This window comes from Aquarana catesbeiana, linkage group LG07 (genome assembly GCF_042186555.1).
Source record: "Aquarana catesbeiana isolate 2022-GZ linkage group LG07, ASM4218655v1, whole genome shotgun sequence".
Taxonomy (NCBI): domain Eukaryota; kingdom Metazoa; phylum Chordata; class Amphibia; order Anura; family Ranidae; genus Aquarana; species Aquarana catesbeiana.
In genome coordinates, this window is record NC_133330.1 from 161,001,481 (window position 1) to 161,018,660 (window position 17,180).

Consider the following 17,180-nt stretch of genomic DNA (forward strand, 5'->3'; position numbering starts at 1 on the left):
CTTCTGTCCGGGAGCGATCAGAGGTGAGGGGGAGGCCAACCATTCGTGGCCCCCCCCTCGCGATTGTTCCCAGCCAATGAAATCCTTCTTCTGCTGTATAGTAAACAGCGGCAGAGGAAGTGATGTCATCTCTCCTCGGCTCTGTATTTTCCATTCCGGTGCCGAGGAGAGAAGACATCGATGTGAGTGCACAACACACACACACAGTAGAACATGCCAGGCATACTTTTCACCCCCTGATCACCCCCCCCGTGTCACAGTGACACCAAGCAGTCCCCCCCCCCCCCCCCATTACTGCATTGGTGTCAGTTTGTGACAGTTAGTGTGGTACTGCAGTTAGGGTTAGCCCCCTTTAGGTCTAGGGTACCCCCCTAAGAAATCCCTTGATCACCCCCCCGTCACCAGTGTCACTAAGCGATCATTTTTCTGATCGCTGTATTAGTGTCACTGGTGACGCTAGTTAGAGAGGTAAGTATATAGGTTCGTCATCAGCGTTTTATAGCATCAGGGACCCCCATATACTACCTAATAAAGGTTTTAACCCCTTGATTGCCCCCTAGTTAACCCTTTCACCAGTGATCACCATATAACTGTTACGGGTGACGCTGGTTAGTTAATTTTTTATAGTGTCAGGGTACCCGCCGTTTACTACCTAATAAAGGCTTAGCCTCCTGATCGCCCGGCGGTGATATAAGTTAGGTTTTAGGGTCAGATAGGGTCTGCGTCACCCCAGGCAGCGCCAGTACTGCTAACACCCACGCACGCACCATACACCTGCCTTAGTGGTATAGTATCTGAACGGATCAATATCTGATCAGATCTATACTAGCGTCCCCAGCAGTTTAGGGTTCCCAAAAAAGCAGTGTTAGCAGGATCAGCCCAGATACCTGCTAGCACCTGCGTTTTGCCCCTCCGCCTGGCCCAGCCCAGCCCACCCAAGTGCAGTATCGATCGATCACTGTCACTTACAAAACAGTAAACCCATAACTGCAGCGTTCGCAGAGTCAGGCCTGTTCCCTGCGATCGCTAACAGTTTTTTTGGTAGCGTTTTAGTGAACTGGCAAGCACCAGCGGCATAGTACACCCCGGTCATAGTCAAACCAGCACTGCAGTAACACTTGGTGACACGGCGAGTCCCATAAGTGCAGTTCAAGCTGGTGAGGTGGCAAGCTCAAGTAGTGTCCAGCTGCCACCAAGAAGACAACACAGGCCCGTCGTGCCCATAATGCCCTTCCTGCTGCATTCGCCAATCCTAATTGGGAACCCACCACTTCTGCAGCACCCGTACTTCCCCCCATTCACATCCCCAACCAAATGCAGTCGGCTGCATGAGAGGCATTTTCTTTATGTCCTCCTGAGTACCCCTACCCAACGAACCCCCCAAAAAAGATGTCGTGTCTGCAGCAAGCGCCGATATAGGCGTGACACCCGCTATTATTGTCCCTCCTGTCCCGACAATTCAGCCAGCTGACCATAGAGCTGATCAGAGACCAGAGTGGCTCCAAACATCTCTATGGCCTAAGAAACCGGAAGCTACGAGCATTTCATGACTTAGATTTCACCGGATGTAAACAGCGCCATTGGGAAATTGGGAAGGCATTTTATCACACCGATCTTGGTGTGGTCAGATGCTTTGAGGGCAGAGGAGAGATCTAGGGTCTAATAGACCCCAATTTTTTTTTTTTTTTAAAGTACCTGTCACTACCTATTGCTATCATAGGGGATATTTACATTCCCTGAGATAACAAAAATGATTTAAAAAAAAAAAAATGAAAGGAACAGTTTAAAAATAAGATAAAGCAAAAAAATAAAAAATAAAAATAAAAAAATAAAAGCACCCGTCCCCTCCCTGCTCGCAAACGTCGGTCTGGCGTCAAATGTAAACAGCAATTGCACCATGCATGTGAGGTATCACCGCGAAGGTCAGATCGAGGGCAGTAATTTTAGCAGTAGACCTCCTCTGTAAATCTAAAGTGGTAACCTGTAAAGGCTTTTAAAAATGTATTTAGTTTGTCGTCACTGCACGTTTGTGCGCAATTTTAAAGCATGTCATGTTTGGTATCCATGTATCCATGTACTCGGCCTAAGATCATCTTTTATTTCATCAAACATTTGGGCAATATAGTGTGTTTTAGTGCATTAAAATTTTAAAAAAGCGTGTTTTTTCCCAAAAAAAAAAAATGCGTTTGAAAAATTGCTGCGCAAATACTGTGTGAAAAAAAAAAAAAAAAAAAAAATGAAACACCCACCATTTTAATCTGTAGGGCATTTGCTTTAAAAAAAATATATAATGTTTGGGGGTTCAAAGTAATTTTCTTGCAAAAACAAATAATCTTTTCATGTAAACAAAAAGTGTCAGAAAGGGCTTAGTCTTCAAGTGGTTAGAAGAGTGGGTGATGTGTGACATAAGCTTCTAAATGTTGTGCATAAAATGCCAGGGCAGTTCAAACCCCCCCCCCAAGTGACCCCATTTTGGAAAGTAGACACCCCAAGCTATTTGCCGAGAGGCATGTCGAGTCCATGGAATATTTATATTGTGACACAAGTTGCGGGAAAAAGACAAATTTTTTTTTTTTTTTGCACAAAGTTGTCACTAAATGATATATTGCTCAAACATGCCATGGGAATATGTAAAATTACACCCCAAAATACATTGTTGCTTCTCCCGAGTATGGGGATACCACATGTGAGACTTTTTGGGAGCCTAGCCGCGTACGGGACCCCGAAAACCAAGCATCGCTTTCAGGCTTTCCAAGGACGTAAATTTTTGATTTCACTCTTCACTGCCCATCACAATTTCGGAGGCCATGGAATGCCCAGGTGGCACAACCCCCAGAAAATGACCCAATTTTGGAAAGTAGACACCCCAAGCTATTTGCTGAGAGGTATAGTGAGTATTTTGCAGACCTCACTTTTTGTCACAAAGCTTTTGAAAAAAAAAAAAAAAAAAAAAAAAATCTTCTGACCTTTCTTCATTTTCAATAACAAATGAGAGCTGCAAAATACTCACCATGCCTCTCAGCAAATAGCTATACAGCAAATGATATCTGATGAATTGGTCAAGTGCCTTTCCAAAAAGAGGTCTTCCTTGAAAAAGCATACACGCAAAACACTTTAAAATTACCTTCATGTGTCTAGGCTTTTAGCCACAACATTCCACACATTTGAATGGAGATTAGAGCCATTCTGGAAATTTGTTGAATGAAAATGTTCTTGGGAATCCACACAAACAAGTAGAGCAGAGGGTCATTTCTGTAATTGCTCTGGTAAAGCATGATTCTGAAAAACAGGACAGCCCCACATACATTTGCTGTGGCAGGTTGGCCCTTAAGTGCAAAATCACGTACCTGTACGCAATTCCTGTTGTCGGCTCTGGGGCACGTGCCATGCTCCCGCTGTGGTTGGACCTATGTAAACAAGGCAGACCGCTGTTCTGTCAAAGTGGAAGAGAGATCTCGTGTTCCTGCTAATCAGGAACACAGATGTCGCTCTTCCTCCAGTCAGTCCATCCCCCACACAACAAAGCATTCCCTAGAGCACGCTTAACCCTTTGATCGCCCGTTAACCCCTTTTCTCCCAGTGTCATTTGTACAGTGTGCATTTTTTAGCACTGATCACTGTATTGGTGTCACTGGTCCCCAAAATTGCCACTTGGTGTCAGATTTGTCTGCCGCACTGTTGAAGTAAAAAAAAAAAAAAAAAAAAAAAAAAAAAAAAAAATCGCTGATCGCCGCCATTACTAGTAAAAACAAACAAAACAAAAAAGTCCATAGCTCTATCCCATAGTTTGTAGACGCTATAACTTTTGTGCAAACCAATATTACGCTTTTTGGGATTATTTTTTTGTTACCAAAAATATGTAGCAGAATACAAATTGTCCTAAATTGAAGAAATTAGATTGTTACTTATTTGGACATGTTTTATAGCAGAAAGAAATAAAAAAAATGTTCAAAATGGTTTGTATTTTTTGTTTATAGCGCAAAAAATAAAAAACACAGGAGGCGTTCAAATACCACCAAAAGAAAGCTCTATTTGTGGTTAAACTAGGACATCAAATTTATTTAGGTACAGCATTGCATGACTGCACAATTGTGAGTTAAAGCGGGAGTCCGGCGACCAATTTTTTTTTTTTTTTTTGTCATTGAGAGACTTTGCTAATCCCAAAATAATACTCACAGTTTGGGTGTAATATTTCCGCCTCTGTCTGTTTTCGTACTGAAGAATAACTTAAAAAATGTGATGCTGGCTGTTTCCATCTTGCTTGTGGGCATGTGAAGCCCACAAGCATTGATTTCCTGGATGCGGTGAATGCTGTTCATTCACAGCTTGTGGAAGCCTGACACTAAGCTCCCAGGAGACAGTGCGGCGCCGGGGAAAAGCAATAAACACGCCTACTCCCATGGGAGGAGAGACAGGAAGTGCCACAATAAAGTACAATATAAAGGTAATTACAGCGATAAAAAAAAAAAAATTTCGTGTGGCATTTGAACATCTATGCAATTAACTGAAGGGGGTAAGATTAAGTTAAAAATTTGAGTGGAACCCCGCTTTAAAGCAACGCAATGCTGTATCACAAAAATGGCCTGTCAGGAAGACCCCCCCCCCCATGACAAGGCCAATTTTTTGTGATACGGCACTGCGTTACTTTGACAATTGCACGGTCGTGCAACACTACCCAAATAAAATACAAAATAATGGACCCTAACAAACGAAATATAAGGAATATAAGGACTATAAACTACCCAATTTTTGTAAAAAGTATCAAAAAATTGCACACATCAAAAAACATACAAAACAAAAAAATTGCACATAAAACCATTACTCCTTGAATACAGATTCTTGGAGGCTCCCCTATGGTGAGTTGCTGTAATTTCAACGCAGTTTGCATTTCGCAGGAGATAACCCGCTTCTTCAGGAAAAGTTTCAGCAAGAACACTGAAAATGGAATGGTACATACAGTATCTCACAAGAGTGAGTACACCCCTCACATTTTTGTAAAAAATGTATTATATCTTTTCATGCGACAACATTGAAAAAAATGACACTTTGCTACAATGTAAAGTAGCAAGTGTATAGCTTGGGCCCAATTAGCCTTTTTTCCCTTCCCAATGTCATGTGACTTGTTAGTGTTACAAGGTCTCAGGTGTGAATGGGGAGCAGGTGTGTTAAATTTGGCGTTATCGCACTCTCATACTGGACACTGGAAGTTCAACAAAGCACCTCATGGCAAAGAACTCTGAGCATCTGGAAAAAAAAAAAAAAAAAAAAAAAAGGGAATTGTTGCTCTACATAAAGATGGCCTAGACTGTAAGAAGATTGCCAAGACGCTGAAACTAAGCTGCGGCACAGTGGCCAAGACCATACAGCAGTTTAACAGGACAGGTTCCACTCAGAACAGGCCTCGCCATGGTCAAAAAAAAAAAAAGTTTAGTGCACATGCTCAGCGTCATATCAAGAGGTTGTCTTTGGGAAATAGACGTACAAGTACTGCCAGTATTGCTGTAGAGGGTGTTTGGGTGGGGGTCAGCTTGTCAGTGCTCAGACCATAGGCTGCACACTGCATCAATTTGGTTTGCATGGCTGTCGTCCCAGAAGGAAGCCTCTTCTAAAGATGATGCACAGGAAAGCCCACAAACCGTTTGCTGAAAAATAGCAGACTAACGACATGGATTGCTGGAACCATGTCCTGTGGTCAGATGAGACCAAGATAAACGTATTTGTTTCAGATGGTGTCAAGTGCGTGTGGCGGCAACCAGGTAAGGAGTACAAAGACATGCGTGTCTTACCGACAGTCAAGCATGGTGGTGGGAGTGTCATGGTCTGGGGCAGCACGAGTGCAGCCGGCACTGGGGAGCTACAGCTCATTGAGGGAACTATAAATGCCAACGTGTACTGTGACCCAATGAAGCAGAGCATGATCTCCTCCCTGGGCCGCAGGGCAGTATTCGAACAGAATGACCCCAAACACCTCAAAAACAACCACTGCCTTGCTAAAGAAACCTAAACCCTATTGAGCATCTGTGGGGCATCCTCAAAACGGAAGGTGGAGGAGCGCAAGGTCTCTAACATCAACAAGTTCAGTGACGCCATCATGGAGTGGTGGAAGAGGACTCCAGTGGCAACCTGTGAAGCTCTGGTGAACTCCATCTTCAAGAGGGTTAAGGCAGTGCTGGAAAATAATGGTGACCACACAAAAAAAAAATTGACAGTTTGGGCTCAATTTGGACATTTTCACTTAGGGGTGTACTCACTTTTGTTGCCAGCGGTTTAGACATTAACGGCTGTGTGTTGAGTTATTTTGAGGGGACAGAAAATTTACACTGTTATACACTCACTACTTTACATTGTAGCAAAGTGTCATTTCTACAGTGTTGTCACATGAAAAGATGTAATAAAATATTTACAAAAATGTGAGGGGTGTACTTTTGTGAGATACTGTAGATCAGTTACAGCTTCTTATTTTAATATATTTATTGGGTGACCAGCTATTACATACCTCACGATTAATAGTCAAAAACATCACAATAGAAACACATTGAATGGTGATTGTCACCCATATAAATGCCACAGGACGGTCCTCCTAGTTTTCCAAGATAGTCGTTAGTGCCAATGTAATTGGAACTAGGTATCTGAAAGTATCAGATACACTAAATATTTAGTGTAGCAATAAAAGTATCAAGCAAATCTCTGGGGGACGGGGATGTCATCTATGTACCTGTGCAATGACAATATACGGTACAGGTACATAGAGATCCTCACTACTCAGAATTTGGCGCTCCCCCAGGTAGGCATACAATGGGGCACAGGAAGTCCCATCGCTACCCTCTGCACCTGGAGGTAGTGGGAGCTGCCAAAAAAGGAAAAGAAAAGAAAAAAAAAAAAAAAGTTGGTGTAGTATGAAATCCAAAAGGGAGATGAATTCACTGTATGGTTTCTGATGTATACTCCTGTCCTGTAAGAATGACTTCACCACCGCCTCAACATCAATGGCAACCAGCTATACTCCCACAGGAACATGAATCTCTTCAATGATCTGTAGGAGATGGATGGTGTCCTTGATATATGATGGCAAGGCCACTACATGGGGACGCAGATGCGTATCCACCAGTACACTAGCATTTTCTGAGAGACTTCCTCGCCCAGAGATGATAGGCCTACCTGGGGGTTTGACGATATTCTTGTAGACTTTCGGTAGCACATAGAAGGTTGGGGTGCGTGGCCAGTCAGTTTTCAAAAAAACTGGTGAGGAGCTCTATGTACCTGTGCCATATATAGTCATGGCACAGGTACATAGATGACATCCTTGTGCCCTAGAAATTTGCTTGAGACTTTTATCTCTACACTAAATATTGGTCTTGCATGTCCACTTTTCCCTTCTGTGACTGCCTCATCTACAACAGCATTATTGGGGAGAAAAAAGAAAAAAGAAAAAAAAAAAAAAAAGGAAGGATGACGACATTTGAGCCCTGGGCAAAGACGGCTGTGTTAAAATAGTTGTCTGTGGAACTGACAGATCCAGAAATTTCTGCTTTTGCCAAATAGGCCACATGTCAGATTTCTGAAAGAGCTAGAACTGCATCTAAAGATCAGTGTTAGAGCTGGTTCCTGCTTTGGTGCAAGGGTCGAATTGCCACTCTGAGATTGAGTGTTTGAGTGGGCTTTCTGCAGTGATGTTCGCCTGCAGTTTTGCAAAGGCTCCCACCACAGCGATGTGTGAGTGAATTCCACTGTAGGGTACTCTGAGTAGGGGGCACAATATAGGGTAAGTAGGTCTAGGAGAATGCATAAACCTGGGTGTAGACTGCCCTGTAGTTAATCCTCATAGCGAAAGGGCGGGAGGAAGTGCCTGAATACCATATAAGGGATAAGGGCAGAAGTGATAAATTGTGCAACCTATGGTGTGATGTAACACTAGGTCATCCACCTGAGACCAAGCTCTGAGTGGTCAAGTTTTTGCACCATATTTGAATTTTACACTGTAGTGAATACAATTGAAATCTTGCCCCAGTCTTTTACAGTCATGTGCAGAAGCATAAAGGGTGACTGTCTTACCTGTCCACGATACTGGGCTGTATATAAAGTCTAAGCTTTGTGCCTCTTGGTGGGCATATCCTTGAAGGGGTCTTCAGGGACTGGGTTCAATAGAGAATAACTGCAGCCCTGGACATGTACAGTGAGGGAAAAAAGTATTTGATCCCCTGCTGATTTTGTACGTTTGCCCACTGACAAAGAAATTATCAGTTTGTTTGTTCTGTCTGTTTATTTTAACAGAGACAGAACAAAAATATCCAGAAAAACACAAGTGTTATATATGGATTTGCATTTTAATGAGTGAAAGTATTTGATCCCCTATCAGCAAGATTTCTGGCTCCCAGGTGTCTTCTATACAGGTAACAAGCCGAGATTAGAAGCACTTAAAGGGAGTGCTCCTAATCTCAGCTTGTTACCTGTATAGAAAAAAACAAAAAACAAAAAACAAAAAAAAAAAAAACCTGTCAACAGAAGCAATCAGATTCCAATCTCTCCACCCTGACCAAGAACAAAGCTGTCTAAGGATGTCAGGGACAAGATTGTAGACCTACACAAGGCTGGAATGGGCTACAAGACCATCGCCAAGCAGCTTGGTGAGAGGGCGACGGTGTGATTATTCACAAAAGGAAGAAACACAAAATAACGGTCAACCTCCCTCGAGCTGGTGCTCAATGCAAGATCTCACCTCGTGGAGTTTCAATGATCACAACTGAGGAATCAGCCCAGAACTACACGGGAGAATCTCATCAATGATCTCAAGGCAGCTTGAACATAGTAACCAAGAAAATTGGTAATATCAATTCATGAAGGACTGAAATCCTGCACCGCCCGCAAGGTCCCCCTGCTCAAGAAAACGCATGTACAGGCCAGTCTGAAGTTTGCTAATGAACATCTGAACGATTCAGAGAACTGGGTGAAACTGTTGCGGTCAGATGAGACCAGAAGCAAGCTCGTTGGCATGGAAGAGGGAGGGAAGAAGGAAGAAAGAAAGAAAGAAACAAGAGGAATGCTGCGCCTATGACCCCAAGAACACCATCCCCCACTGTCAAACATGGAGGTGGAAACAGTATGCTTTGGGGGTGTTTTTCTTCTAAGGGGACAAGACAACTTCACCGCATCAAAAGGGACAATGGACAGGACCATGTACAGTCAAATCTTGGGAGAGAACCTCCTACCCTCAGCCAGGGCACTGAAAATGGGTCGTGGATGGGTATTCCAGCATGACAATGACCCAAAACACATGGCCAAGGCAACAAAAGAGTGGCTCAAGAAGAAGCACATTAAAAAGGTCCTGAAGTAGCCTAGCCAGTCTCTAGACCTAAATCCGATAGAAAATATGTGGAGGGGGCTGAAGGTTCGAGTTACCAAACGTCAGCCTCGAAACATTAATGACTTGGAGAGGATCTGCAAAGAGGAGTGGGACAAAATCCCTTGATCCCTAGAAACATCTGACCTCTGATTGCCAACAAGGCTTTTGCCACCAAGTACTAAGTTGTGTTTTGCAAAGGGGTTAAATACTTATTTCACTCATTAAAAGGCAACTCAATTTATAAAACTTTTGAAATAAGTTTGATTTTTTGTTATTCTCTCACTGTTCAAATAAACCTACCATTAAAACGATAGACTGATCATTTGTCAGTGAGCAAATGTACAAAATCAGCAGGGGATCAAATACTTTTCCCCCTCACTGTATAGCACTCTGGCTGACTACACATTGCACTAAGCACCAAAGTGAGCACCCATGCAGGATACACTGCCCAAAGCAACAGCATGGGGCCCAGGTACAGCTCCCAAGGTTTACCAAGGTTATGCTGATACAGATGCAGTGTTACTAGAAGACAGTGCAGAGTTGAATAAACTGAAGACAAAAAAGAGAAATAAAATAAACTAGTTAGGCCAAGAATGATCTCTCCAAAAATGAATGAGGCGCCCATCATGTTGGAACACTAGCACAAAACTCAGCGCTCAAAGGAATAGGGTAGGGTGATAAGGGAGATGCTTAGTGGACATATTCTCAAAAGTTTACCAGTGTCCAATCACCTGAAGGTACAAGCTTATAAACCCAGGGCCTAGGAATACTTTGCCTTTGCACTGTAGAAGATAGCCCTGGCCAACTATCAAGAACCCAGCTGCAGTGTAGAGTTTGGAGAGCAAGTCTGCTGTAGCCATTAGGTTTAAGCAATGACTTACCGAAGCTTGCTCTTAAGAGTGTTCACCTCCCGATTCATGGCTTCAGCTGTTTCTGTGGCATCTTCAAGTTCACGCTGCAGTTTGCGGCGCATTGCATTTGCACGCTGTGCTTCTTCTTCGGCCTCCTCCACCTGGCGTTTCAACTGTTTCATTCGAACATTGTTCTTCTCAGCCTGGTAGCAAGATGCATATTTTTAAATATTGTTCAAGAATTAAACTGTTCCATAGAATTATATTCAATTTCTTACCTGATCTTTGTATTGCTCTGCATTGCGTCTTTCATCCTCCACCTGCATCAAGACATCCTTTAGTTTTTTCTCCGTACGGCGCACTTGCTTGCTTGCATTCTGTCTTTCCCTGTAAGGGACACAAACATGGAATTCCTTATGAAAGAAAATCACATTCAACCTCAATTATTTTACGTGTCGTACAGCAAAGACCATCAGTTCTAACTATCCCCATACCCCAGTATCCCTACAATTGCTACCCCCAAACTGCATTTGTTCCTCTGCCACTTTGGGCTGAAGGGAATTTATATTCTGGTACTAGTATGTTTTTAATACATGGATTACTGTATGTACTGCCCACATGACTGCAGCCATGATCCTAGGGTTTTTTTTGTTTTTAAAGCCAGCGGTCAGCTTTACAATAAAAGCGAGCCAAGCGACTTTACAGCTGTCCGATCATTTTCATAGCACTTAGAGGGACCCCCTGCTCACTCCCACTGCCGTTCCCAGGTTCTCTCCCTACACGGGGAGCCTGGGACCGCTGTAAGCGGTCAGAATGGCTGCGCACAGAGAAGATAGACTGCAGGGCTGGGGAAAAAAAATCAATTTAAATCTTGAATCGAGCTGAGAGGTTCAAAATTTAAGCAAAACGATTTTTTATTTTTCCACCGCGCCAGTCCTGAGGCGGGCATGAGTTTTTTTGGCGAGGCCGCGGCTTTGGCCTAGTCCGCGGCTTTGGCCGGACGCCACGGACTAGGCCAAAGCCTCGCCTAAAAACTCCTGCCTGCAGTTCCCCAGGACCGGCGCGGACACCGTGCCGGTCCTGAGGAGCTGCGGACAGGAGTTTTTAGGTGAGGCCGCAGCTCCGGCCTAGTCCGCGAGGCTGGACGCCGCGGACTAGGTCGAATCCGCGGCCTCGCCTAAAAACTCATGCCGGCAAGCTCCTCAGGACCGGCACTTTTTTTTTTTTTAAGAAAATCTCCCAGCCCTAGAAGACTGGTGAATGAAGCTGGAAATTTCATAATTTCCGGTTTCAGACTGGTCTTTCCTTGGTTGGTACAGCCAGGGAAGAATCTGAGCAAACAGATCTGGGTTTTTTTTTTTCCCTCTTTATTTTTTTAAAGACATACGAATAAAAAGATCACGTTTGATCAGATGCTTTAAAAAGGGAAGGAGAGATTAGGGGTCAAAAACCCCTGTTTTCATAAAGCGTACTGGTCACTACCCAAAAGACTCCCATTCTCCTGTGTTCAAGCACAAATGGAAACACGCAAGTCCGGCACGCATATGTACATGATGCTTGCACCACACACAGGCACGAGGAATTGCCATGAACGTCGGAGCGAGCAATAATTTTAGCACCATAGCTCACGTTTAACTCTAAATAAGTGTTGTGTTGCCTATGGAAAATTTTAGCTACTGGAGTTCACCACAATTTTAAATCTTGACATGTTTGGTATCTATTTACACAACTCATTTTATTTTACCAAAAAAAATAATCAATAAATTAGGAAGTAGATTGTGTGTGCACTAAAACTCATTTAAGTACATTTCTGAAAATGTACGTTTGATAAATGGCTGCGCAAATACCGTGTGACAAAAATCGCATCAGCCACCATTTTTTTCTCCAGAGCCTCTGCTTTCAGAAAATAAATACGTTTGGAGATTCCATGTAATTTTATAGCAAAAATAGCAGATTTTAGGCAAGGGGTTAACAAGTGTTAAACATGAATTTTGTATGTCACCTTAAGTCAAAAACTAAAAACCTACATCTGACTGAGACTACACTGTCAACAGGGTTACAATGCTGCATTTTTTTAAGAGCTGTTCAAGAAAGTGTAAAAGAAATGGATTTACTGGCAGGATCAACAGGTAATAAAACTGTTACAGCAATTACTATTGGTATTACCCACTTCTGCATTATACATACTTTGTCTCTGTATCAAGCTGTTCCTCAAGTTGTACAACCTTTGCCTCCAATGCAGTGATTGAAGCTTTAAACTTAGATTTAATAGATCCCTCCAACTCCTGAAGCTTAGTTTTCAGCTCTTTATTTTGGCGATCCATTTGTTGGCGAGCATTTTCATTTTTCTGAGCATTGCTGCGCTCTGCATTCAGATCAGCATTCAACTGGTCAGTCTTAAAGAAAATGGAAAAATGAATATGCCATGCTGCACAAAAAAAATTAAAAAAAAAAAATATGGTTTACCAGACATTCATTCACACCCATATTCAAGATTTTAAATGCTATGTGTTATGTTTATATTCATCTTTCAAACAGTACTTTTTCCATAAATGCTATACAATGTTGAAGAGGTGATAAATATCTCCAAAAGCAAGCCACTAAACCTGTAGAGTTGCTTTCCTCAGTCTGTCATTGATGAGTTCTGTGTTGCCCTGTTCCTCCTCTAGTTCTTCTTCCAGCTGTGCAATGCGTGATTCCAAACGTCTCTTTTCTTCTACAGCTAGAGCACTAAAATGACAAAGATAGAATATAAGCAATACATCAAAATAAACCTTTCTTGCATACCAAGCTTTTGCGCCGACGATTCGCACATTGAAGACATTTTCAACTTTCTTTTGCATATTATTTCTTGGTATCCATATATTGATGATGTTCTGATATTTTGGTCAGGAACAAAGAATGAATTGATGCAATACATGGATATTATTTCTACCAAGAAATAGAACTTGAAATTTACAATGGATGGATCAGCAAAAAATTAGCTTTTTGGATGTTGAGATTTTCTTTAACCAAGGAGGATTTGTGGGCTCCTTATACAGGAAGCCTTTTGCATGCCACTAGCTCACATTGAGAGCCTTTACTCAACAGTACACCCTATAGCCAGGAATCAGATTTTATAAAAGCTGCAAAAGAACTGTATTCTAGATTAACAAACTGGGGCTACAGTCATACATGCCTTAAAGCCTTATCTATACACACACACACTGTGGGAGTAGTATATTTAGCTAAATGCCTATGTAGAGGTTTTTACAAAGGCAAAACCAAACGTCCCTTTTATAAAATGTATCAAAGATCATATAAATCCATTCACAAACGCTTTATGGATACGGCAATCAGCCGACATGTAGGCTTACACCATGATTTTGATGTACACATGGTTCAATTTATAGCCCTTGAGCATGTACCTATACATGCCAGGGGTGGAAACATTGACCAACTCCTACTGCAGCTAGAAGCTCGTGGGTTTATGACTTAAAAGCTACCAGGTCTCAATAAAACTTTAAGCCTTTCCTGTAACCGATGTTACGGATTCCCTCAATACAAACCCTTCCTTTTAAGAACCCTCCTACATTTGCCTTTGGTTCAACACAATTATGAAAGAAGATCTCTAGCACACAATTATTCAAGCATAGGTTACCTTGCTGTATTATATTCATTTATATTGTGATAAAGCTTGTGCTTGATTCCCTTCATTTGGCTAAGCTTGTTTGCCCAGCATACTAATAAAAATAAATGAACATTTAGGCTGGATTCACACCTATGCATTTTTGTGCTTTTTGCATTTTGCAGATATGCACTACAGAACGTGTTCCATAGGAAACCATGTCAAATGGACTGTAGTGCAGATCTAAAAAATGCATAGGTGTGAATCCAGCCTTACAAATTAAACGTATACATCTCTTTATCCATGTATGGCTTTGATGTCTTTGTGAAACAAATGCCTAAATTGTAGACCTTTACTAGCAGTATATACAGTTGTATGCAAAAGTTTAGGAACCCCTGACAATTTCCATGATTGTAACTTATAAATATTTGGGCGTTTGGATCAGCAATTTTATTTTGATCAAATAACTGAAGGACACAGTAATATTTCAGTTGTGAAATGAGATTTATTGGAGTAACAGAAAATGCGCAATATGCATCAAAACAAAATTAGACAGGTGCATAAATTTGGGCACCCCAACAGAAAAATCACATCAATATTTAGTAGAGCCTCCTTTAGCAGAAATAACAGCCTCTAGACGCTTCCTATAGCCTGTAACGAGTGTCTGGATTTTGGATTAATGTATTTTGGATCATTCCTCCTTACAAAACATTTCCAGTTCAGTTAGGTTTGATGGTTGCCGAGCATGGACAGCCCGCTTCAAATCACCCCACAGATATTTAATGATATTCAGGTCTGGGGACTGGGATGGCCATTCCAAAACATTGTACTTGTTCCTCTGCATAAATGCCCGAGTAGATTTTAAGCAGTGTTTTGGGTCGTTGTCTTGTTGAAATATCCAGCCCTGGCATAACTTCAACTTTGACTGATTCAACATTATTCTCAAGAACCTGCTGATAGTGAGTGGAATCCATGCGACCCTCAACGTTAACCAGATTTCCAGTATCGGCACTGGCCACACAGTCCCACAGCATGATGGAACCTCCACCAAATTTTACAGTGGGTAGCAAGTGTTTTTCTTGGAATGCAGTGTTCTTTTGCCGCCATGCATAACGCCTCTTGTTATTACCAAATAACTCAATCTTTGCTTCATCAGTACACAGCACCTTATTCCAAAATGAAGCTGGCTCGTCCAAATGTGCGTTTGCATACCTGAAGCGACTCAGTTTGTGGCGTGTGTGCAGAAAAGGCTTCTTTCGCATCACTCTCCCATACAGCTTCTCCCTGTGCAAAGTGAGCTGAATTGTTGAAGGATGCACAGTGACACCATCTGCAGCAAGTTGATGTTGTAGGTCTTTGGAAGTGGTCGGTGGGCTGTTTTTGACTGGTCTCACCATCCTTCGCCTCTCCCCTCACTATGGTCCTCACAGTGGACACTGACAGCTTATATCTCTGCGATAACTTTTTTAGCCTTCCCCTAAACCATAATGTAAAACAATCTTTGTTTTTAGGTCATTTGAGAGTTGTTTTGAGGCCCCCATGTTAACACTCTTCAGAGGAGAGTCACAGAGAACAACTTGCAATTGGCCACCTTAAAAACCTTTTCTCATGATTGGATGCACCTGTCTAGGAAGTTCAAGGTTTAATGAGCTCACCAAACCAATTGTGTGTTCCAATTAATCAGTGCTAAGTAGTTACAGGTATTCAAATCAACAAAAAATGACAAGGGTGCCCAAATTTATGCACTTATCCAATTACGTTTTGATGCATATTGTGCATTTTCTGTTAATCCAATAAACCTCATTTCACTACTGAAATATTACTGTGTCCTTCAGTTATTTGATCAAAATGAAAATTGCTGATCCAAAACACCCAAATATTTAAAAACGGCAATCATGGAAATTGTCAGGGGTTCCTAAACTTTTGCATACAAAACTGTATGTGCATATGTATGCCTTTTGGCAATACAGCACTAGATTAGGTCTTATATTTTCTGTGTTTTAGTTGAATTTAAATCAACCGTCCTTGCATCAAGAGGCGCCCTCACCGTGTCTTATTTTGGAGCTATGCTACAATTAACTTAACAGGCCACTTTAGCCATTAATTGGACATATACAGAATATATATGGTCAAGTTCAGTTTTTACAACAAATTTTTATCTAGGGATCATCTTTAATACATCTTAGTCTGGTCTGGGTGTGTCCCCTGCGACTGAATGGTACCCACCTCCCGCAGTGTTGCTGATGATCATGGTGGCCCTCGTTGGCATTTGATTGGGCAAGCGTGGACTGGATTAGAGTAAATGATCATTATGTTTGTATGTGATTCTGTGCATTTTTACATAATCTATTGACTAGTGGTGGTCTGTAAATCCCCTGAAGCCAATCTTGGCGAAACATGTTGGGATAAGACACTACTCTACTCGTAAAGAAATCTCTAGATTACCAAATAGACACGTTACTGGTTTGATTTTAATTTGTACAAATAAACTTTATATGTTTTATAATTAAGGGTTTCTATTGCGATATTTGGGCACCACGATAATCCCATGAAGTGTCCAGCTTGAGCCTGGGTTCACTGTAGCGATGCCTCACATCTCTCCCACAGGCAGTTCACACTGCCTTCTTTGAACCACTGTGGGTGTCAATACAATGTTAATGGATGCATGGGCAGAACCCATGCGATCCGATTTCAGTGCAGGGGATATATATATATATATATATATATATATATATATATATATATATATATATAGATAGATAGAAATATATATATATATATCTCTGAACTTGCATTGCACAGATATTGCATGTGATCGGGACCGCAGTGCGATGTCTGTTCGCTACAGTGTGAACCCAGGCTGAACCAAGGTAAGCATGCATATTCCAAACCTGAGGGACTGCTGTGAAAGCAGACAATCACAGTAGAAAGTGGCACTACTGGAGTAATTGCTGTGGTCTTCTGGGTCCTGTGGCAAGTGGACGTAGTTTTGTTCACTCAGCCGCCAGTCACATTTTTTTCTTCCAATGAATACAAGGAATTCTCCATTTAGACACGATTAGGATGGCGATGTCACCACCCCACCCTTTCCATTTCGTCCAGTCAGAATTATTTGCATTCACAGATTAATGCAAACAGCGGCCACGTCGAGAACATCAAATTGCATTTTGCAAGTTTATCCCCTAGGCGGGATTAGTTCACCTTCACAGGCTTTTGCCACAAACCTCTTTATGCATTAGTGTCCTCCATACATTAACATCCAGTGCTCACTTTTAAATAAAAACTTACATTTTCAGGTGTTAATTACATTGCCATGTTCCCGTCCTGTCATCTACAGGACAGAGGAACACAATTGAATGAGCGCCTGAAAAAGTAAGAATGT

The 17,180-nt window shown here is 41.9% G+C and overlaps 1 protein-coding gene across 1 annotated transcript in view; it reads right to left on the bottom strand.

Moving 5' to 3' along the window:
- MYH9 (myosin heavy chain 9) overlaps positions 1 to 17,180 on the bottom strand; it is a 163,461-nt gene that overhangs the window by 10,315 nt on the left and 135,966 nt on the right. The window contains 4 exon segments of the mRNA XM_073592809.1: positions 10,222 to 10,394; positions 10,470 to 10,578; positions 12,379 to 12,587; positions 12,798 to 12,921. Coding sequence (XP_073448910.1) covers positions 10,222 to 10,394; positions 10,470 to 10,578; positions 12,379 to 12,587; positions 12,798 to 12,921 — 615 coding nt within the window.